At 37.1% G+C, this 24,591-nt stretch overlaps 1 protein-coding gene across 1 annotated transcript in view; it reads left to right on the plus strand.

The window, feature by feature from the left end:
- pdgfc.L (platelet derived growth factor C L homeolog) overlaps window positions 1–24,591 on the plus strand; it is a 168,315-nt gene that overhangs the window by 93,603 nt on the left and 50,121 nt on the right. The window contains exon 2 of the mRNA XM_018231204.2: window positions 24,166–24,361. Within this exon, the coding sequence (XP_018086693.1) occupies window positions 24,166–24,361 (196 nt within the window). The remainder of the gene's footprint in view (window positions 1–24,165; window positions 24,362–24,591) is intronic.

A 24,591-nucleotide genomic window follows, 5' to 3' on the forward strand; every position in this document is an offset into this window, starting at 1 on the left:
TTTATAAAGGGCCATACTGAGCCCGCGGCACTGTGTATAAGTGCATATTTTCTCTAACAACTGGGATGCATGAGTGATTTTTCCTTTCTGTGCTGGCCCCTCTGGTTTTCTCTTCTTCATTCTGTATTCTGTATATGTAGCAGGAAGGATTATTTCAATTAACATTTGCTTCTATTCTTTTGCATTTTGTTATCCCATGCCCTTCAGTATCTCTGTATGTACTTGCCTATACAGAGCAATGTTTGCTTGATTTTAATACCATATAAGGTGTGAAGCATGTGGTCTGTTTAATGAAAGAAAATCATTGCCAAAAAGTATATATACTAATTTAGAAAGGATGTTATGTTAATAACTGAAAAGAAGTTGTCCCTTAAGGCATATTGGCAAATGGATTTTTTTCCCAAACAGGTTCAACATTAAGCTTCCTTCATTCTTTATAGTCTCATTTTGTTTTTTATTTGGGGGATGAGTTGTCATGAGCATTAATTTGAGCAGATTTATACATGTATATGTATATATATAATTATTATTTTATCATATGTATAACTGACCGAAACGTCACGTCAGTTACACATATAATAATTAGATCATGAAAAATCCCAGTGTTGCTGGTCATATGGATTCCCTTACGGTGCACCTTGGTTAACATATGAGATGGAATGCTGTTCTCTACTATATATATATATATATATATATATATATATATATATATATATATATATAGTAGACAAATACAAGAGGTCCTCTGCACTCAACCCATTATGCACAAAATGTCTCTGTCTTAAATATATTGATAATGGGTTGAGTGCAGAGGACTCTTGTATTTGTCTACTATATATATATATATATATATATATATGTATTTTGTGGTCACAGCCTCATTGCATCCCCACCTAATGGTTTTAAAAATTAGTGGTCGAGCACAACTTTCCCTTGTTTTTGTTTGAAACTGCATCTATATTCTCGCTGGCAGGGAATGTCATAGTTGCTCATGAGACTCTTCTGCAGAGAGGTATCTCCTGAGGTTCTACAAGCATCTTATTGATGTGGATTTGTTAATTAAAATGATTACAAGCAACATGGCAAAGCCTTCAGTCTTTCTTTAGATGAAATGTTTGTGCAGTCAAACCCCCCAGTTTAATAGTTCTGCAGGAATGTGTGCAATGCTTCAATGATAAAGACATTGTGCCAAGATTTTAAGATGGTTTAATACACCAGATTAGTATCAACTGAGTTGTATGCTTTTTGTGTCCAGTGAAATCATTCAGTTCCAAACCAAGATGAAAGAGTGAAGAACAGAAAGGGCACTGCTGCATTTATACTTCACTGACAATCAATTTCCCCTTGCTTACAGGCATTATGCTTTGTATATTAGTTTTCCTTGCTGGAAACCATGCATTTTGCTGCCTCTCTGACTCTGAGTAACAGTGACCTTTAGAATACAAGACAATTGTATATATTTAGCTTATTTTGTCTCTGCAGACACATCAGACACAGAAGCTAGCAAAATCAGGAACATTAGATATATATTTTAAATAAAAACATTTGTTGATTAATTTTATGGTGAAATGCCAAGTTTTATTACCAGCACAGGGCATTACAGTAGTTTTGCCATACAGTCAATACATTTAATGCTACATTCAGCCTTCCTGGAAAATTAGCAGTGCACAATAGTTGATACCAGCCACTTTTAGCAAGTGTTCAATTTGGCCCAATTATGAGGAAGCTCCTTCCTAATATAGGAAACATGCCAGCATGCATTAATGTAAAATGTTATAGAATGGCTAATTCTAAGCAGCTTTTCAATTGGCCTTCATTTTTTATAGTTTTTGGATTACAGTCACAGTCTAAATTAAGCGATTTAGAGTAAAAATAGTGAGCCAATGGTGTGGAGTAAAAATTACAAAGGATGGTACCAACCCAACCAGGAATTTAAAATGTGTGTGAACATTTCTCCAGTTCCAGTGATTTTTAGACTTTGTGAAATCACATTCATCCAGTCCTTGTCAGTCACACATCAACATCCAGATGTATCATTATGAATGTAAAAGTTTCAGGCATGCATAAAAGAGAAGGCATATATTTTGAACTATATTTATATATATATTGAAATCTTTATAAAAGTAAAAAATCAGTTCCCTGCCTCGGGGCTACTTACAGACCATATGCAGGGATGAGGATTTGAACGGTTCCTGACATAAATAGCTCGGGCCGTTAGCTTTGCCTGGGAGCATTAAGCTTACACCAGGTTACAGCTGAAACCACACATTAGCTGCTCCAGAAACACAAACTGGCTTGTTCAAACTATTTTAGTAATTATTCCATTCACTGAAATTTGACTTAAAATTGCAATTAGTATGTAAGTTAATGTACTACATTAAGCAGGAGGACATGTAGGAGTCAATTAATGTCAATCTAGAGGATGGAAAGTATAGATCTCAATAAGGGGTTAAATACTGCTGAGTAGGTAAAATACACGGATGTTTCGAATAAAATGCAAAGCCGAGTGGTATGTTTTGCTCGTAAATCCTTCTGGCATGTTTCATGTGTAGCAAATTGCAAAAGATACTTAAAGAGAGACTTTACATGAGTGTAAATGTGCAGTAAAGTAGCAGCTGTGGTCCTGTAACAGCTCTGGCCTTGTTGCCTCTCTCTGTGGGAAAGCATCGACTTCACTGAGCTGTGTAGTGCACCTGTGTCTGTTTGTGTGTTTCTTACTGGTTTCACACACATGTGCTGCAGCATGCATATACACATTTGTATGCATTCCTGCACAGGGATGAAATGCTGGTGCACATTTCTCTGCTTTGGGGAAGGTATCGTCTACGGCATTATCATCAACCATGCTTTTGTTATCATGAGAACCTTTCTCCAATTCTACAGGTACGTGATCTGTTATCCAGAAAACTGCAATCTAGAAAGCTTCTAATTATGGGGAGGCCATCTCCCATAGATTCCAGTTGAATCCAATAATTCTAATTTTTTAAAATAATTTCCTTTTTCACAGTAACGTAAACAACACCTTGTACTTGATCCCAAGTAAGATATAATTAATTTTTATTCGAGGCAAAACATTTCTATTGGGTTTATTTCATATTTACATAATTTTTTAGTAGACAAGGTATAGAAATCCAAGATATGGAGAGACCAATTTTCAAGAAAACCCCTTTTCCTGAACATACTATATAACATGTCCCATACGTGTATCTTCAGAGGACACATTCTTCTTCTGCCAACTTCTAAAGCAGGGATCCCCAACATTTCAACCCGTGAGCAACATTCAGAAGTAAAAGAAGTTGGGGAGCAACATCAGCATGAAAAATGTTCTTGGGGTGCCATATAAGTGCTGTGATTGGCCACTTAGTAGCCTCTATGTGGATTGTCTACCTACAGTAGATTGAGGCTCTGTTTGGCAGTGCACCTGGTTTTGATACAATCAAAACTTGCTTCCAACCCTGGAATTCAAAAATAATCACCTGTTTCGAGGCTACTGGAAGCAACATCCAAAGGGTTGGAGAGCAACACATTGTTCACGAGCTACTGGTCGGGGATCACTGTTCTAAAGGAAGCAAACGATATGCAAATTCTAACTTTATACATGATACAGGATATTGCCTAGGTGAATATGTAAGGGGACAATATTTAGCCATTCCCTGGTGAATAAAATTGCTTACTACACTGGCAATCCTCTTTAGTGAAAAACCTGTCTTGAGGTACGTTCTATTGTCTTACAGCTCCACCATCTTGATTAATTTTCCCAATGAGTTGTTGTCCTACACTACTATAACACAAACAAGCATGACCCATAGAAAGTAAGCAATTTTATGCAATGGGTTTTATTCATTGTGGTGTGCCTAGCAGATTCCCCTCCCCCAAAGTGAAAACATCTTTCCTAATGCTGGCGTCTTTTCCTTTTTTCAGAGTGATAGCCTGCAAAAGTCCTTAAATTTTTTTGGGGGTAGCCGGGTTCCCCCCTACATTTTCTAACATATGGAACATAAACTATACAGTGGGCTCATGTGTAGGGCATTATAACAACTCTATTTTCTTTATTAAGGTTGCCTGGACTTGTAATGTAATGTATTTGCTGCAACATGTACGTCCACTAGGCAGAATTGAATGCTATAGCATCTTCGCTTTGATTTGCTCGCATTGCCGAAGAAATGCTAGCGAAAATTTGCCAGCGTTCGGTGCCCTAGATGCAACTTCGCATTTTAGTAAATTAGCATTGTCTGAGCGAATTTTCGCCTGGCAAAGTGTTGTGATGGCTGCGAAGCCTTTGTTGGCGAATTTTCGCCATAAAGTGATAGTTTCTTTGTAGTATATCTATATTACATTTTTAGCAAGAACACAAAATATATTATCAAAAAAAAAAAAAAAAAGATAGTAAGGTAGTGAAATAAATTGCCCATGAAATGGCAATATAGTGGCCAGCAAACCCCAAACGGAACTCAGCAGCTCTTTTTATGGTTCAGTGGTGCATTCATTTATAGACATACATTGTGCATACAGTATAGGACTGAGAGCCTAACAACCAATCAGAACTACAGGACTTTGCTTCTAAGGGCAAACCATAAGTCAGATACATAGGGGCAAATTCACTAAGATGCGAAGTTGCGCCAGGCGCAACTTCGCCGCACTTCGCCACACTTCGCCAGGCGTAGTTTCGCCAGGGCTCCGCAAATTCACTAAAATCCGAAGTTGCGCACAGGGGTAGCGTAAGGTTGCGAAGTTGCGCTAGCGTTGATTCGCTATATAAAGCGAAGTTGCGCTAGCGAAGGCTAATTTGCATACGGCGCAAAATTCAAATTTCAATGGAGGAACACGTATCTGCACTACAAATGCCTAGAAAACCTTCAAATCTGCAAATAAAAATTTTATTTTGCCCTACATATGTGCCCACTGTCTAGGTAAGTTGCCATGAGTCAGGAAATGTAGGGGGGAGGAAGGGGAGCCCCAAAAAATTTTTGATCTTTTTCAGCCTATCAGCCATCATGTAGAAAACACGCCAGCGTTTTTTGGGACTTAGAAAAAATTTTGACTTTTTTTGAAACAATCCCTATCTACTCTATTGCGCTTCGCCAGGTCTGAGGTGGCGAAGGAAGTCTAGCGTAAAAGGTAGCGTTCACTACACTGCACAAGTTAGTGAATTTGCGTAGTTTCGTCGCTAGCGAAGATTCGCCTGGCGTAAGGTTGCGAAGTAACACTAGCGAAACTACGCCAGCGTTCGTTAGTGAATTTGCGCAGTAGCGAAAATGCCAAACGCTAGCGAATTAACGCTAGCGTTCGGCGCTTCGCGCCTTAGTGAATTTGCCCCATATATGGGTATTTGTGTTAGAATTAGAAATCCTCAAATGGCATGGATTTTTTTCAATAAACAGAATAACACTTTAAAGGGGCAGCAAAAGAATAGCCTATATGCATGTATTTTACTGAATATGTATGTGAAAGAAAATTAAAAATAGTTTTATGCAGATATTGCCTTAAAATTGTTATTGTCTTAACATGTATCCATTCTATAGTGGATGCCTAATAAATCTTTTTTAAAAACATGTTTTTTATTTCTTTCTTACAGTTTTTAGAATATATATATATATATATATATATATATATATATATATATATATATATATATATATATATATATATATATATATATATATATATATATATATATATAGTGAATAAAGTACCCCCTCTTGTAAAATATAAGGATATTATAAGTTACCGGGGAGTTTCATGACTTATACGGGTCATGAAAATCAGAGGTAACTTCTAATATCCTTATATTTTGCAACTGGGGGAACTTTATTTATTATAATACACAAATTTCAGTGAGTCATGTGACAGAAATGACATCAGAACTCACCGTTTATAACTGATGACATCAGAAGTCACCGTTTATAAGGATATAATTTACAAGATATTCATAGCTTTTGTGTATTTTATTAAACAGTTTAAGAAAGAAAAATAGACAATTTATTAAACAAATCTATAATACGTCCACTACAGTTTATTGGATATTTTATTGAATATCTTATATATTTTGTAATAAAGTGACTTTTTCTTTTATCGTATTTCTACAAGTGTACTAACTGGGGAAAAAAATATTTTTCAACACAGAAATTTTAAAAAAGAATTTATGAGCATTTTCTTTTTCAAGTCAGTAGTTATGTTTTTGTGGGTCTTGGACCTCAAGACTTTGTGCTAGACAGTTCAATTTGCAGTTTGGGTCAGAGGTTAAAGAGTGGCAAAATATTTGAGCCTCCGAAGTCAAATGGGGAAAGAAGATCATTTTTCTCAGTTCACTTGATCCCATTTGTCTTCAAACTTAATGTTTTCAAGAGGTCAGGCTGCTGTATATGATATGAAATGAGCGGAAAGTATTTTTCAGCTTGCAGAGAAGTGATTTTCAGGACACATATCATTAGGAGATTTCTGGTGAGAAGGAAATGTATGCAGCTCTTGAACTAACTCTAGATGACATATTTTAATGAAATGCAATTTAAAATTATGGCCCTGTTGAGTCGGAGAATGAGAAAATCCTGCCTTAGGGCAATTTCCACAACCCTTAAAATCTAGTTCTATGACTCATGTGACAGGTGGAGACCCTGATGTAAGATAAAAAAAATAGAATAAAAAAGAAAACTTCATGATCCTTACAGTTAACTTGATCATTACATTTATAGTTTTATGACTGATGTATATATAAATGGGCTCACATATAAAATATGTATTAAATAACATATCAGCAAATGTTAATGCACAGTTACATTAACAACTCTAAAATACAGGAAAAAAGAAAATTGGAATTGTGACGTGCAAAAATTTGGACTCTCTAGTAAGTGAGAATTTAGTAACAACCCCTTTGGCACAGGTCACAGTTTGTAAAATGCCTTATGTACCCAGATAAGAATTTTTCAATTATTATGGATATTTTGCCACTCTTCCTTGCAGATCATTTCTAATTCTGAGACCTTCTTGGACTGTCTTGAATGTTTAAGATTTACCCATAGCTTTCCAATGATATTTACATCAGAGGACTGTGAGGATCATTCCAAAAGCTTCATCTTTAGGGATGGGTGAATTTGACCCGTTTCGTTTCGCCAAAAATTCGCTGCCGGTGAAATGTGGCTCCCATTAAAAGCTATGGGCGTTATAAAATTTTGTCGCACGACAAAATATTTTTTGACGCGCGTTTTTTTTTTTTTTGTCGCACAACGCCATATAAGTCTATGGACGTCAATTCCGAGGCGAAACAAGGCGAAAAAATTCACCCATCCCTATTCAGCTTGCTATTCCTCAAGTAGGTCATGGTGGATTTTAAGGTATGTTTAGGTTTATTGTCTTGTTATAGAAGCTCAGTTTCATCTTCTTGGCTGACTGTTTTACACTCGCATCCAGAATTTGGTGGCATTATGTGCCAACACATAATGAATCCATATCCATGTTTAATATTTGCCAAGGTGGGTTTTTTCCATCAATTACCTATTTATCACCAAACCAACTGTTCGTGATTGTGCCAAAGAGTTATCTTTTTAACTCTTTGTGAGTCCCACAGCACTTGTTTCCAAAAGCCTCTAGCTGTTTTCAATACATCAGATGTTATATGATGAAGTCATGGCAAGGCTACCTCCTGATGTCTCTCCCATGTAAACCACCTTTAGCAACACAGTACTGTGGAATGGAATGCCGCCGGCCAATCAGACCTGCAGGCCCTTCAAAGTCATATGAGGGTTTGCCTTTATGGCCAGCATACAAGCAGTTCTATCTCCAATTTTTTGTGGACTTCCAGATTTTGTCTTGACTTACAGTTTCCCTTAATTACATTTACTTGATGATATTATTGATAGTGGAAATCGAGAACTGGAAGCATTTTTAAATCTTTTTATAGCATTTGCAGGCATCAAGTAGCTTCATTTTCCGATCTTCACTCAGTTGCCTAGAGGAACCCATTGCTGTTGAGTGATGGCCCAAAGTTTGGTGTCTCAGAGATTCTATTAAGCTCTGCAATTGTCAACATCTGAAAACATCTAATGGCTATTAATGAGGGGAACTGTTTAACTCTTCATCATGGCCTCTACATTTTCCCCTGCTCTCTTTAGAGTTGAATACACAGAGATAAAAAAAGCCAGTAGAATCAAATAGTGGGAACATCCCAGTGAAACACAACTAAAACGTGAAACATGCATCACAGCCATTTTTATATATTTGACTGTAAGTATTTAAATAAAGAAATAAGACCACAAAAAAAAACTTATGATGCACACAAATAATTAGAACCCTTGTCCAATTAACCCCCAATGGGTGAGAGTCTCCTATGTGTAATGGAATAATGAAAGGCAATGAAAGAAAGACGAAACCCTTATATAAAGGAGCTACACTTGTGTAGGGTAAAAAAATAAACAGCAATGCCTTTATTAAGTACTAATAGAAAAACTAGTTAAAAACACAAACCCATTTTAAAACACCAGAAATATAATGGACTTTATAATAATAGATCAGATGGTACTAAGGCTAGGCTGAGAATACAACATTTCTATGTATAGTTAGGTGCCCAGGTACCTATTGACTATGGCCCAAACTGCACACACTGAATACAGGATAGTGTTTAAAATGTGCAATAAAGAGCATATCCAAATAAAAAAATGTATGAATACATGCCAATAATATAAACAAATGTTTCATCTATCCTATAGGCACAGTGCCTGAAAGTCATTATTCCCACACCTACACACCTAAATTATAAACCAATTGATCAGGCTGGACCTAAACCCAGCAAATAATTCTCACCATCATTAGAATGACAATGTGCATTCAAGTCCATTAGTCCCAAGAGCCAATGCCCAATGCGCATTTCACCCTGACAAGCTTCCTCAGGGGCACTCAAAATGTAAATGGACCCTACTGTAAGTATTCAGCCAGGGATTGCACACTAATACATATAGTTTTTGGAGTGGGGAGAGAGATTTTTTGAATGTTGTTAAACAGTCCTACCTGTTTTTGGTTTGGATGACTTTGTCACATTCCACTATTTCTAGAGCAGCATCTCCACTTGCAAATAGTCTGGGTTTTCTTTGGGGTTTCAAAGAGGCGCCATGCAAGACAATAGTGGAAACTTTTCTCTACTTTTAAAGGACAACTAAACCCTGTGAAAAAAGTGTGTTTCAATGTAAAGGTATTTTAATAGTAATGTTCTGGGGCAATGTTATTTCATACAGGAGCAATTCCATCTATTTTGTACACATATCATTGATGACCCCAATCATTGATGACCCCAGGTGTCCCAACTCCTAACCTTTTGGAAAGGAGGTGTCCAATAACAATGGAGATGCTGGGTTATTATTCAGCATTTACACCTACAGTGTTGAGAAGGCGGCATTGAAGCACAAGCGTAACATATTGCAAGGGGCATTTTTTAACTTAAACCAATAATAGTACTAGATGGAAAATGTTTGGTGTCAAGGGGAAGGATTTTTTGCATATGTGCATTAACTAGTTTTACACTGAGGAAGTTTAAAAATAGATAGCAACAGTGTGACCAATGCTGTAATCCAAAACAGGATCATAAATTACTGCTCTCTATATGTTTATTATGCATTATACACTCTGGCTTTTATTCAGGCAACCATTTTCAGTTTCATTCTTCCTTAAAGACACAGTAACTGCCAAGACTTGAATGCTTGCTGTTAATCTATTATTCTAGTGAGATTTTGTGTCAGTGATTTTTGCTATTAATGGGTGAGGGGCTGAGGCCTTGCCGTTAAGGCCCTAGACCCTAGACTGAATTTGGATGAATGCCCTCAATTAAATGTACAGGCAAAAATCCAGACATATTCCTCACTGGAGACAGTTTGTTGGCTTTTTGATTAAATTTGAACAAAACGCCTGTGACTAATGTGATCCAAACATGCCTCTATATCAAATACAATTGTTTTATCTAGTGTTTTATATCTGAGGTTGATTCAGATATAAGATTAAGGGTCCATTTATTAAGCCTCAAATGTTTCTAGTTGAGGGAAAAACTGAATTTTTAGAGATTTATTATACCCCAAACATCTGAAAATCCAAATCTGAAAATACTCCATCTAAAACCCGTCGAGGTCATGTCGAAGTGAATGACACATGTCCCTGAACTGGTTTCTTGACATCATGATCTGCTTTGGATAATCAGATAAAGTCTGGGTTTTTGTTTAATAATCCGATAAAGTTGAGTTTTCACAGTGACAATTCACTTAAGTTGAGTTTTCGGGGGCAGCAATTGTACGATTTAAATTGATGCACAAATTTGTTGAAACGTTTCTTATGATGATAAATGAGTTCACTTCATGGATGGGACTTTGGTTGACTTTGTTTTAATAAAAAAATGAGATCAATTCGAGTTTTAGTAAATAACCCCTAAAAGTAATGAACAACAACATTTACATTTAGAGATATCTAAGCTGTCTTGGTTTTACTATATCTTACATGTAGTTATTTCGCAACAGTAGCTAAGTATTTTAAACTGACATTCTATTCATTCTAAGGTTACCACCTGCTTGGTTGTGAGAGGTCCTGTCAGCATTTCAGCCTACTGTCTGGTTTTCCTGATGATAAGAAAAACAGACTGAACTCTGGCAATCCTATACACAACTCACTGTTTGCAAGCCCTATCTTGGTTCTTGTCTTCCATTTTATTTTACTCTTCTAAATACATTTAAAGAAATTATTTTAGGAAAGACTAATCATTGCATCACAAAGCCTACCTAACGTGTATTCTTGATTTCCATGATCTTCTTGACATTGTGGCACTCAGAGTTCAGACTCTATAAATGGCCAATAACCAAGATTATTCAGATCATTCATTCCCATGTCTAATTATAACTTTTAAATCATCACATAGCACCAGCTTGTGGGAGAATAAATGGGTCTACCACAGTTTCCTTATTGCATGCAGTATATGAACTGGTGACGGCTAATAATTAAACAAAATCACAGACATCATCAAGTTCCTTCTTCAAGAGGGACCACTTGCAAGCTAATATCATAAAATATGGCTGAACAGATTTATGGCATTAATCCCTGATGCAAGCTGCATGTCGGAATAAATTAGAGACACTTACAACAAAGATTGATGTTGCACCTGAATATTTTAAACATGAGCTATGATATATTATGAAATATACTTACCTTTACTTGTTTGAGTGACACACAGGTCTGTCATGACTGTTAGTCAAGATTTTTGCCATGTGTAGGTGTCTGCTTAAGACAGTGAAGAACTGCCCCAGGCAGCTTACATTCAGTGAATCTTCATGCTTTATCTAGCACATTTCCATTTCCTCTGGCAACCCCGGAACAAATTTGTCATATTATAATCACAATATGTTAATTTCTTTTCTCTGAAAAGGCACATTTGCTTTTAATTTGCCCCTATCCATATATTATTACCTTTAAATGAGTCTTATCTCATTTTTGATCAATTTTGTGGTTGGAAACTCATTTATCCAGGTCTGCTGATTGAAATAGTCCTGATATCCTTTTGTTAGAATGTTTGGAGTTGTAGCGACTGGAATTCTGCCTGGTTTCCTATGTAAACTGTTTAAAGCTTGTGGTTGAGTTGAAAATCTCTTGAGAGCACTTTGTATCATTGGCATTGACATCTGGAACATCTTACATAGCGATACATTTATGTATTTATACAATTGAAAGATCTTCCTTTAGCCTGATATGCTATAAGGATGATATTATATTGAAAAATATAGATAGCTCTGGTGTTCTATTTAAACAGTGATCATATTAATACTGATCAATAAATACTCACCATTTTAGAAGGCTTTTTTGATGTTTTCAACAAAAACTGTCCTTTAGATGTATTGAATTGTGTATTGCCTGTTCTCTAAATTTCAAATTGCATAAATGCAAATTCTTTACAAATGTAAAATACCTACGATTTACCAGAGCTAAGCTACAAAAGATCTGGAGGATTTAACAGGTTGCTTTGATTTCAGATGTCATATAATTGTCAGATGTCATATAGAATTTTTTGGATTTGGATTTTGGGACTGGTCTCAAAGATTTTTAAAAGAGCAATAATGTGATTTAGTTTATGACAAACTACTTGCTACTTGTCTAGTAACCCGTATCAACTAATCAGCAGATAGGAATTACTGGTCAGCTAAATGTAAACAAACATTGATTTCTATGAGTTACAATGCAAGAAGCATTGTTACAGTGCCTACAAAATCATCACAACCCACCAGCAATTAGTGTTTACTTGTCTACAACAATTAAAATAGGAGCATATTTGTATAACTGTTGATGAGTAGGGATTCTGGTGTAAGCACACTTGGGGGCAAATTCACTAACTCGCGAAAATTCGCCAGCGCTGGCTTAGTGCACATCGCAACACTTCATCAGGCGTAAATTCGCCTGGACAACGTTAATTCACAAAGATCCAAAGTTGCGCACAGGGTAACGAACGCTGGCAAAATTACGCCAGCGAAATTACGCTCAGCAGTTTGAAGTTATGCTAGCGATGGCTAATTAGCATATGGCGAACAGTTAAAGTACAATGGACGTATATGCTGCAGCAAATACATTACACTACACAAGGCCAGGGAACCTTGATAAAATTATATAGAGTTGCTATATTGCCCTACACATGTGCCCACAGTATAGTTTAGGTGCCATATGTTAGCAAATGTAGGGGGGAAGGAGTGTACCCCCAAAAAAAATTTACTTTTTCAGTCTATCACCCTTTAAATAGGAAAAGACGCCAGCTTTTTTGGGGACTTAGAACAATTTTCAACTATTTTTTGAGGAAGTCCTATCTACTCTATTGCACTTCCTGGTCTGAGGTGGCGAAGGCAAGTCTGGCGATAGAGGTAACGTTGAGTACTATCAAAAACTTAGTGAATTTGCCTAGTAACACTACCGAAAATGTGCCTGGCGTTAGAGGGCGAAGTTGCGCCAGAGTCTATCTCCTTGGCGTAATTACGCCAGCGAATTCACGCCAGCTACCGTTAGTAAATCGGCGAAGTGCCGAAATGACAACATGCTGGTGAATTTTCGCCTGTGTTAGCCACTTTGCCCTTTAGTAAATTTACCCCTTGGAAGTTTATAGGTTGGATGTGCATGATTGACAGTTGACAATTTTTCAGCATTATTTAAAAAAAATCCTAACATTTTGGTAGGCTCCTTTTGTCTGCTGGCAGAAAATAATTTTCATAAAAGTTGAGACTTTAGTTCTCTTTTGATGTACTATTTGATTTGTTGCTTTAAAGCATCGGGCTCTTATAGTTGACACCTGCCAATAAGTGAGAAACATTGTGAAAATCCTTTGATTCCATTTTCAGTTGGAATACGAGACAAAACTTGAAACGGTCAAGGAATGACTGATTACACCTAACTCTCTGGTGGAAAGATTGCTACTTTAGGGAGGGAAAGTCATACAATAAAAAACGGCAAATATTAAAGTGAAAAAATATTTCCCCTCTGATCCATTCATTTCATTTCAGCTCCATGCTTCATTTTGCCGCATGATCAAAATACACAAAGCGCAGACATTCCGCGAACAAAAGAAAATTCAGCTTTGGAAAAATGAAGAGCTGGACGCCAACTGTGAAACTCATTGCTCATATACTCTTGACCCCATGATCTTTATGAATAGTCTTTGTAATTCTGTTTTGGAAGTATTCAAGTCCTCAGATGCAGTAGCATCATGTTGGAAAGAATTTCCACTAACCAGATCTTTGTGTCCAACATTTTATTGGCTAAACCATAAAAAGTCACAATTTCAAAAGTACATTCTCAATGCAATTTGAAAAGCACTCAGAGCATGAAAGATCAGAGAGCCAGTACAATCATTTTAGTAACTTATTGGAGTAAAGTTTGAGTCAATACACAATCCAGTAATGTTCTGATAGTGGGGAGGATTATACTTTTTCTATTTCTTAAAGCTGTTTCTTACAGCTGTTTAGTTATAGCTGGAATATGATTGTTTAGGTGTGTCATGTATTAATTGAAATCTGGGGTGCATAGAAATTTTACTTTAATAACCCCATGTCAGGTTTGCTAACAGAAAGTTTTTTTGTTTGCAACATTCCTACTGGATAACGATGTTTATGTGATCCCAAAACACAAAGTTTTTCCAGCCTAGTTTGTAAAACGATAGGTAGGTAGATTTCTGTCAGTTTAATAGGTCTATAATAAGCTTGATATTTGATTCATGAATGTAATGTGTATGCTGGGCCCCTGGGGCCCAACAAAGAACCTCGCCCCAGGGGCCCACCATACACATAAGTGCACCCACTAGCTGCTGCCGCTCACCACCCATTATGTACATGAATAATCAGGGAGTCTTAATAAATGTGGGGCCTACGGAAAAAAAGTGAAGCTTGTAGCCCAAATAAATGTACAGAGTAGTGATGTGCAGGCCGGCGCGATACCCGTGGGTCGGTTGGGTTTGGGCCGACCTTGCACCCCCCTTTGCGGGTCCGGGTCAAGCTCTTCTTCCTGCTCTCCCCGCCCGCCACCTTGCATTGCCGGCTTCCAACTGCCTGCCCTGCCCCTTTTGTGATGTCATCAGCGGGCCAGGTCAATAAAAAGAACCTGGAAGTCTGGTGTGGGCGGGCGCGGGTGGAGGAAGGATGGGTTCGGGTCAGGTGCAGGTTGGCACATCACTAGTATAGAGCATACCACAGTTTCAACATTGTAGGCCCTTTGCTGCTGCCCTTGCCAATAAATTACCTAGATATGCCAGTAAGATCATTGCAAAAGAAGGGTAATAAGCATATTAACGCAAGACATGCCAGAAAGATCAGTGCAAACAAAGGAATAGAGTCAAAGGATTACCTCACTATCAGTTGTGTAACCAGAAGACCACCGACTGCTTCTCTCTGCTATCATTCTGCGTCTCGGCCTCCCTCTAATTAACTGAAACTCTGGCAAAAATGAAACATAGGTGTTCCACACCGGAACTCATGGCCATCTTTGATTTTATTTCAGCTGTGGTTAAATCATGACCACCATACCCATTAGGACTTTACTTCACATACAGTATGCTAAATGTAATTTTGGGCACAATTTGGCATGTTTTTTACCTACAATAATTTCCGCATCATTGTATCCACCAGGGGGCGTTGTGCTTGGTGCAATTGGTCAAGTTGCACTTGGGATGTTGTCATTTTTGGTGGCTGGCAACTAAATTACATCTATGAATGTTTCTTTAAGAAAATTATGTTGTGTCAATTAATGCAGGCTGCTGTGGGAACTCTTCAAAGCGGTGATTGCTTCCTGGTGTCAATATGTGCATTTCATGCGATTCATCCAAACACACTGGCAGGGCACTTCACACCAAAATTTGTAAGTTCTAGAAGAAGCTTTAGACGCAAGTAACTTTAATGAATGATGCCTATTCGTGGATTACTACAGTCATCTTTGTGTGAACACAACTGCAGTTGTGTTTCTTAAATAATATTGTTGTATGGGAATTGTACTATATATTATATATATTTTCTTAAATCGCAAACTTAAAATCATGTTTCATCTACAGTACATTTCAGTGCTAGTATCCCGGATGCAATTACTGTGAAACATTTTTATAAACCTTATTACCATGTTTGTTAATTATCTGGACAATAGCAAATACTTGAACATAATGACTGTAATAAAGCAACAGAGAATGAAGCTTAAGCTTTCAGGCTTTAGACTAGTATATTGTATTGGCGTTATCCTGTCAAGTGGTTCATGTATATATTCCTAATGAAGGTGCACTTTTGATGTCTGCACAGGTTTGAGTCTTCCATCTAGTGGCCATATGTGTACAGAACAACAACTAAGCAGTCCACTACCTTCTACCATGCATTTGTGGTTTTAGCATTCTTTAGCTGCTCGTCTACAACAAGATTGATTATCTGTCATTCTCTTAAATCAGCTCTGTCAGTAGAAAATACTATCAGAGAATTAAAAATTACACAAATACAGTAGTTCCCAAAAATAAATTGTAAGCTCTTCAGAGCACGGACCTTATACTGTACCTACTGTATATTGAAACTCCTAGAACTTGTGTATGTATTTATTCTCTCTGTCTAGTTTTTAATAACTATAATCCTGTTTATATATATGTATTGTGATCCACAATTATTTTTTATGCAAATTTGTGCTATTATTTATTCAGGAGAATAGAATATTGTGTCATATACTTGAAAAGCCTGAGATTCAGACACCCAAATCAATATTGAAGATTTGACTGCTTTCAGCATGGTTTACTGGTGTACCAAAAGTCTGTGTGATGGATATCACTTGGCCATATGGTGTCCCGTTTTGTGCAAGTGTATCTCAGTTGTCAAATCAAGGTTTCTAATTTGATAATGTTTGTATTTTGATTTGATTTTATAATTCAATTCCACCTCTGTAAATGCGCTGGGACAAGTGATGGGTAAGAATTAATGATAATTATTAATAATAATAATTTTCACCAATGTGGCACTCAACTGTACATTTGTTAAACATCTTTTTGCTTTCACGTGGCGTTGCACAGGGTTAAAGTGGTGATATGTGCTATGCGTTAATACTTTTTTTTTTACACACCTTAATTAATAGGCCACTAAAGTATAGCCAAAATGTCATCAGACTCGTTGCCTAGCCACACGGGCCCATTAACAAGTCTCCTCCTTGTCACAACTGGCTGCTTCATTTTGAACCACACCAAATATTTTCATAAAATTATTCTACACCTGACTCACTGATAACTGTATACATATTGGAATATATTAGAATATAAAAATGCTCTACAAAAACAACAGCTGCTATATGGCAGCAACACAATTCAAGCTATTAAAAACCATCAATCCCAGTACAGTATAGAACAGTATTAAGTTGCATGCTCCATTAGTATATCAGTTATCCCTTTAATGACTGCCTTAAAACCTCATGAGAGTAATTCTAGATCCCAGGACATTTATTCATATAGTGTGGAAACTTCCTAAAGGGATTATATGCCTGAATAAATTAGATACCATCAGCTATTACTCTCAGCTTGTTTGGTGATGGTTGGACTCAGAAGGTGATGAAAGGCCACAGTAATAACATGAATGGTATACATACCACAAGGCATTCCCCTTTCCTTACTGTACAGTCTTCAAACAAGCCTGCATTTTGCTGGACAATCCTATCTCCTTCCACCAAAGGGCATTCGACAAGGGGGAGCGTGTTCTGTATAAGGGATCTTTCTGTAATAGGTATCTCCATACCTGATGTCTACCAAAAATAATTTAAACATGAAAATAATTATTCAAAATTTAGATTATTGTATTAAATTGGAGTCCATAGGAGATGGCCATCCTGTAATTCAGAGCTTTCTAGATAACAGGTTTCTGTATAATGGATCCCACACCTGTAATTCTATTCAGAAATAAATATAGAAAAAAATTCAGGCTGCAGGGCTTCCCTAAAGTCTACTCTTTTTGCATATTTTCCTTGGACAATCATAGTCTTCTTGTTGATTCTTTCATGATTCCTACCAACACCCTCATGTCTATCTGATAATCATCTTATAGTGTTTCCTATAGAGAGCTATCTTAGTGATAATACAACAGCCAGTGATAAGAGCTGAGAACAACCAAGCAAAATAGCAACTGGATGATCCCTCTATATAATAGAGATATTGTACAGTGGGATTATGGTATTAGTTTTAGAATATGCTCTCTCATACTATTAAGACTCATACTCTTACTCTCAAGAGTAACAACAATAGTCACAACAACCATGTGCTACAGGCCTAAGCACAATTCATTATTAAAATATTAATACACGGTGTCTCTGTTTAGCCAAAAAGGCAGCAATAATTTATTGGGCTTACTATGAAATGCAGCATTTACTGCAACGTTGCGACCATTTTGTGACAAATTTCTAGTTCCTGGAAATATGATATGATATGAGCAGCTAACATATGCAGAAATTCAATCCAGATTAAATTACGTGAGTGCTTCAGTTATCATTTGCAGTGACCCAAACACTGTAGAATGCTGGAGTTTCCTACGAAAAAACACAGCAGACCTCAGCAGCTGCTGTTGGGGGGCATAACTGTAGAGAGCGTTCAGATGTTATCCTTAATGCACAATTTTACAAATGTATCTGAAGTATAGAGGGTGGAGGTGGGACTATTCTTGATAACTTGGAGTTATGCCTCTCGAGGAAAATTCATAAAACCCAAGAGATTCGTGTGCCATTCCCCCGGCGATTCGTATTCTTGCTGGCAGGAAGGCATTTAGTGGAGATTAATCACCCGTAGAAGTGAAGATTTGACGCTGGTCGATTAACCTCCCTGTCTATCACCACCCTAAGGCTAGGGCCACACGGGAAGATTCAGGGAGATTGGTCGCCTGGCGACTAATCGCCGCGTCTTTGAGGCAACTAATCTCCCTGAATGGCTTGCTGGTATCTTGCACCCGCTAGCGCTAAAGTCGCCTGCGCCTATTCACACGAGGCAATTTCGAGCGACTTTGAAAAACGTGTTGCCGCGTTTGAATAGGCGCAGGCGACTTTAGTGCTAGCGGGTGAAAGATACCAGCAAGCCATTCAGGGAGATTAGACGCGGCGATTAGTCGTCTGGCGACTAATCTCCCTGAAATCTTCCCGTGTGGCCTAGCCCTGAGGCAACTTTGGGCGACTATTGAAAACGCATCACCGCATGTGCATTAGCGCAGGCGACTTTTCATTCTAGCCTATGGGGAAAAACGCAGAGGCAGTTCGGGGAGATAGTCGCGCAAAAGACGAGGCAATTAGTCGCCAGCCGACAAAATCTCCCCGAATCTCCTCGTGTGGCCTTACCATAAGAGTTTACCAAGAGAACATTTTTCTATGCCCCTGTTGACGCTAACAGTTGATACAGTAAGTGATATACATTGATAGGTGAAATTAGAATTTGATTTGCCATCAGCATGGCTTATGCTAGTTTAGTTAACATCCAATGCAAGGTACTGGGTTATTGTTTTTTTATTAAACAGTTAAAGCAAATCAGGGAATAAAATAAATAGAACAGATACAAATGTATAACTACATAAACAGAAAGCACAAAGTTCATTACACAAAAGAGATATTATTGCCTGACAACACCAGGATTACTTTAGCTCAGTAAAGTTGTTGCCAAAGTTATGAATATTTTAGCTACAGCTCACAAAACAATCGCTCAGAGACTGTAAGGGTGAGCGTTTATGGATAACATCAAAGGAGTAAATGCCACAAGGAGCTGTACAAGTAAAGGAATATCTTTTAACAATGAGAAAAGTGCAGTGGAACAGTAGTTCTGCCTTCTGGAGGAAGAAGAACAGGGAAGCAACAGCTGTGGTGAATAGTTAGCACAGCTGCAGGTGACACTTAATGGTTTTGGTAGCAGCTGTCTATGGCGCTGTTCAGCTGGTTCTGCTTCACAATGACACACAGCGAGATTTTTTTTAACATTTTATTTTACAATGGTTTCAAGTATCCCTTCTTGTATACATCCTATATATACATTTATGCAGTGCACTGTATAGCAAAATGAAAGTTAGTCTCGACAATAAGATAATTTATTTGCCTGTCCATTGCCTGATCACTTTATCACTTTATTTATAACCTGAAATGGAAACTGGGAAAAAAATTATTCATACAAGGGTGGATAAAATAAATACTGCGCAAATATATTATTTACTCTCTGTGGACTCTATTTAAAGAGCTGGAAAGTGCTTTGTATAAGAGGTCACCCCCTCATGATAAAAAAGCAAATGCTCCTTAGAGAAAATATTACATTTATGGATTTATATACAGAAGAAAGTTGTCTTGGAAGATTAAATAACTTAAATAGTGTGTTAAACACTGTACAAAATAAGAAGCGTACTTGGGATGTTCCGAGAAACATTTAGGTTTTCATGTCAGGACACTATGTGGGACATTCACTATGATTCGTTATTGCACCAGCGTCCGCTTCGCCGCACTTCGGCGCACTTCGCCAGGCGTATTTTCGCCAGCGCTACGCAAATTCACTAAAATTATAAGTTGCGCTCAGGGGAAGCCGAAGGTTGCGAAGTTGCGCTGGCGTTAATTCGCCAAGCAAAGCGAAGTTACGTTAGCGATGCTTAATTTGCATATGGCGCCAAATTGGAGTTACAATGGAGGTATATGTAGCATCACTACACAAGCCTGGGAAACCTTTAAAACGGCAAATAACATTTTTATTTTGCCTTTCACATGTGCCAACTGTATAGTTAAGTTGCCATGAGTTAGGAAATGTAGGGGGAAGGAGGGTAGCCCCAAAAAATGTTTCGATCTTTTTCAGCATAACACCCATAAAAAATGAAAAAACGCCAGCATTTTTTGGGACTTAGAAAAATGTTTAACTTTTTTTGAAGCAATCCCTATCTACTCTATTGCACTTCACCTGGTCTGAGGTGGCGTAGGAAGTCTGGCGTAAAAGGTAGAATAATTTGTGTGATAGTGAATTTACGTAGTTACGTCCGTTGCGCAAATTCGCCAGGCGTATGGGTGCGAAGTAACACTAGTGAATTTACGGCAGCGTCCGTTAGTGAATCGGCGAATTAACGAAAATGTGCTACGCTGGCGTATTCACGCTAGCGTTTGGCGCTTCGGCGTTTAGTGAATTTGCCCCTGTAAGTAAAGAGACCTCATGCTAACCATGCTCCTTCCCACTTAGCATTGCTGGACTTGTGCCTTCACAACAGGTTCTTCAAGGATGTTTTTTATAGACAAAAACATGGCTGTGCCATGGTTTTCCCTGTGTCCGTGGTAGTGAACCTTTGCGTGGAGGAAGTAGAAGAGAGAGTCATTTGATCATATATATATATATATATATATATATATATATATATATATATATATTTGATCAGATATGTAGATGACATGTGGGTTGAAAGATTCCAGCCTTAACTGAACACATAACTCAGTGGGCAAGAAAATTATGTTCACCAGGGAAGATGAGAAAGACAGCAAGCTGACATTTTTGGATTGTGTGATAAACATCAAAGAGGGTGGAAACACGAATATTGAAATATAAAATTAAATTTTGATGTATTTTTTATACATTTCCCATTTTTGGTGGTACTGTTCCTTTAAGCAACAGATTGCATCATATTAAGTGGAATATTAAAGAATCTTACTGCAATCACCTGGCCAGAAATACTGCAGCTCTAATTATGACAGGAGGAAGTGTGGGAGTAAAATACATACTTAATTGGCTAATGTGATGTAGCATGTATGTATGCCCTTGGTTTGTTTGTGTGCACAGTGAATCGTAGGGGGCGGCCCTTATTTCTTAAAATGACAATTTTCTATTTAGGATTACCCAATGGCACGTACTACTTAAAAAGTAACATTGTTTATTTGCATGTTTTTACATATAAACCACTTTTTGCTATACAATGTATAGAGACCTACATAGTTTGGGGGTATAGTTTTCCTTTAGGTACAATACGAAAATAATTATTATGGACACTAATTGCCGAATAACAACTGGAAGACTGTACGTTGCAAATCCTTTAAGTTGAGATATTGACCTTTTGCAATGACCCTTGACCCAATAGATTTTCCAGCATCTGCTGGCACTTTTTACCACGAAACCCACTAGTTAGTGTAGGCAATTATCACCTGATGTCAATACTGTTGACAATTAAAATTGCCTACATTATGGAACATTTCCACAAACATGGTCAGCTTGCTGCCTTTTAAAGCAATAGGGAAAAGTGTCAGACTTGAGGAAGTTCCTATTGTCTAGCAAAGAAAAGTTGATGATTTAGCATTTTTTACTTTCACTACTACTCAACACCTGTTGTGACATTAGTCTCCACTCCTTGCTTTCAAGCAAATCTGCAAAGGGTGTTTGGTTAAAACAAATTTTTACTATTAGCTTGATGTCTTAAATGATTATTCCAGTTATAGCAAATTATGTGTCTGTTTAAAACAGGCACTTATATGTATATAGTTCTTGGAATGTGTTCCTTTAGTGTTTGATGTCTTTTTTAAGGATTTAATAGTAATATTTGCTTGCGTTACTCATTAATAGAGCACCAGGTGTCTTTCATACTTAACTGTCTGACATTTTATGGTTGATTTAATGGTGGACGTGTTTGCCCTCTAAAGCAACCATTCTGTACCTTTAAAACTGAATAGCACTAATTTATTGTTGCTGTGTGTGGTCTGCTGATTGCCTGAGCTGCTCCAGCATGACTGATATATTCAATTCTATTTCAGAACTTCAGAGAGTCTGTAATTGAGGAGTAGACAAAACACCTTTCCTCATTTTCTTTACCTTGAGATGACCTTCAGACATGCATATTTAGAGTTTTAGGGGTTTTTTTAGCGTTCTTTGGAAACATTTCTGTGAGATGGAAACATCATAAATTAAGAATGCTTTTCCAGTTTAATCTTGTACAGTCATTGCCCATAAATGGACAAACATATAAAAGCATTTTATTTGGTTGCAGTTATAAAATATTGTGATGGCCTCATTGATAAAAGCTCAGAAGGATTAGAAAGTAATTTAGGATCCCTGCTGAAATACAGTTTTGCATTAATGTTCAGCATTGTGGTATTTGTTGGCTTTCAAGGTAAAAGTCATGCATTAGTATATGACATCACCTTCATTTTTATTACTGTTTTACTTACATAGAATCTAGACCATCTGTATTGGATGCACAGCCGTTTTTATTAAGTGACTATGCACTAATAAACTATGCCTGATTGGTGATACCTCTAAATAATTCACATTTTTGGCATCTTACAATATGAGCACATATAATTACCCAACAACACATATATAACTGCTGCTTTAATAGCACAAATAAATGTAATCATTGGTCTCATAATAAGGCCTACCAATATCAAAACAGTCTGTTTTGTTATATAGCTTTGAATTAATTGCTGTATCTGTGTTTTTAAACCATGGTTTCTACATGTATAGTTGCCCAAAGGGACATATAAGAAATACTTTGAATGTCACCACCAACAATTCCTGAAGAGTTTGTTACTCTCTTATTTTTGGTTGCGAGGCAATGCTATAGGTGTAGCATGAAGTATATATTTAATTGACTACAGAAGGCCATTTGGCTCTTTTTACATGATTTCACCTTAATCACCTGGCCCTTCAATATGGGCCATTATTTAAAATAAGCAGTCTTCAGTCCCTAGAGAAATGAAAGGGGTGAAAATACATTGTCCGGGTACATTTGAGAACTTTCAATACTATGCACTGTGGTTAGATCTGTTAAGTGCAATGTTCCTGGTATCTGCGAATATCCTAGTTAAAAAAAAAAACACGTATAGGAGCATTATAATGGTGGGATATGGAATGCTCCCCAAGAAACAGGTTTTGGACAAAAGCATCCATCTTTTTACAGACAATTGCTATGTAGGCCTTGAAGTAATAATTGGGCTGAATAACTAATCTAAATTCAACCACCATTTTTTTTTAAAAACTAGGACAAGTCAAGTGAGCTCATGACAGTGGGATTTCTCCAACATTATTATTCAAATGCTTGAAAATCACAGGTTGATCAAATGTAATTTCTACCGTGAACATCAAAACTTGTGAAGCACATGTACAGCCAAAGAGGAATAGATTTAGGTTTGTGCTAATTCTTGAGGGCTTTTCTTTTAAGTAACTATGCTGCTTACTTACTATCTATTCCTATTTGGTAAGCCTTGACTTGATTGATTTGAACAATATGTCTACTTGTGTACCTCAGCAGGGGGTTCAGGGTTGGGATTCAGTTCAGTATTTGGCCGAATCCAGAATTTTCTGGAAAAAGCCAGTGTGAGCAAGAAGTGTGCACAGTAAATTTTTACTGTTATATAGGATTTGGATTACGTTCAGCTAGGCTCTTGGATTCAGCCAAATCCAAACCGATTCCGGGATTTGGTGCATCCCTAAAATAATTATTTAAATATTTATTTATTTTTTTTGGTAAGTTATATTTCATAAATGTTTTAGCTGTAGATCCTGTAGAAATTAAAAATACCCAAGCAGAAAATAGAGAACATTTATTTTACAGAGTTTATGTTCATTAAAACAATATGGTTAAAATAACACCATTGGCATTGAGAGCCTACAAAGAAAATTCACATGTTCTCATTGTTATATGATTCTTTAGCTACTGATGATTTTAATGCCCTGGATATTGCATTACTTTGTTACAGGAGTACAAGACCCCCAACATGAGAAGATTGTTTCCGTTTCGTTCAATGGAAGTATTCACAGCCCTAGGTTCCCTCACTCTTACCCACGCAGCACAGTGCTGGTGTGGAGGCTGGTAGCAAAGGAAGAACATTTAAGGATACAATTGACCTTTGATGAAAAGTTTGGGCTGGAAGACCCTGAAAATGATGTATGCAAGTAAGTGATCATATTATCATTCCACCATTATTGCACCCAGTAAGGTGGAAGCAATTAGCAGTCTGTAACATATATGGTGTAACAATAATGTCAGACAAAACTATCTATAAGCTGTAAGCTAAAATAAGCTAACTATAAGCTAAAATATTACAAAATTGGGAACTTACAACCTTTAGCAGGTACATATAGGGGCAAATTTACTAAAGAACGAAGTGGCTAACACTGTCGAC

The sequence above is a fragment of the Xenopus laevis genome, chromosome 1L (genome assembly GCF_017654675.1).
Source record: "Xenopus laevis strain J_2021 chromosome 1L, Xenopus_laevis_v10.1, whole genome shotgun sequence".
Taxonomy (NCBI): Eukaryota; Metazoa; Chordata; class Amphibia; order Anura; family Pipidae; genus Xenopus; species Xenopus laevis.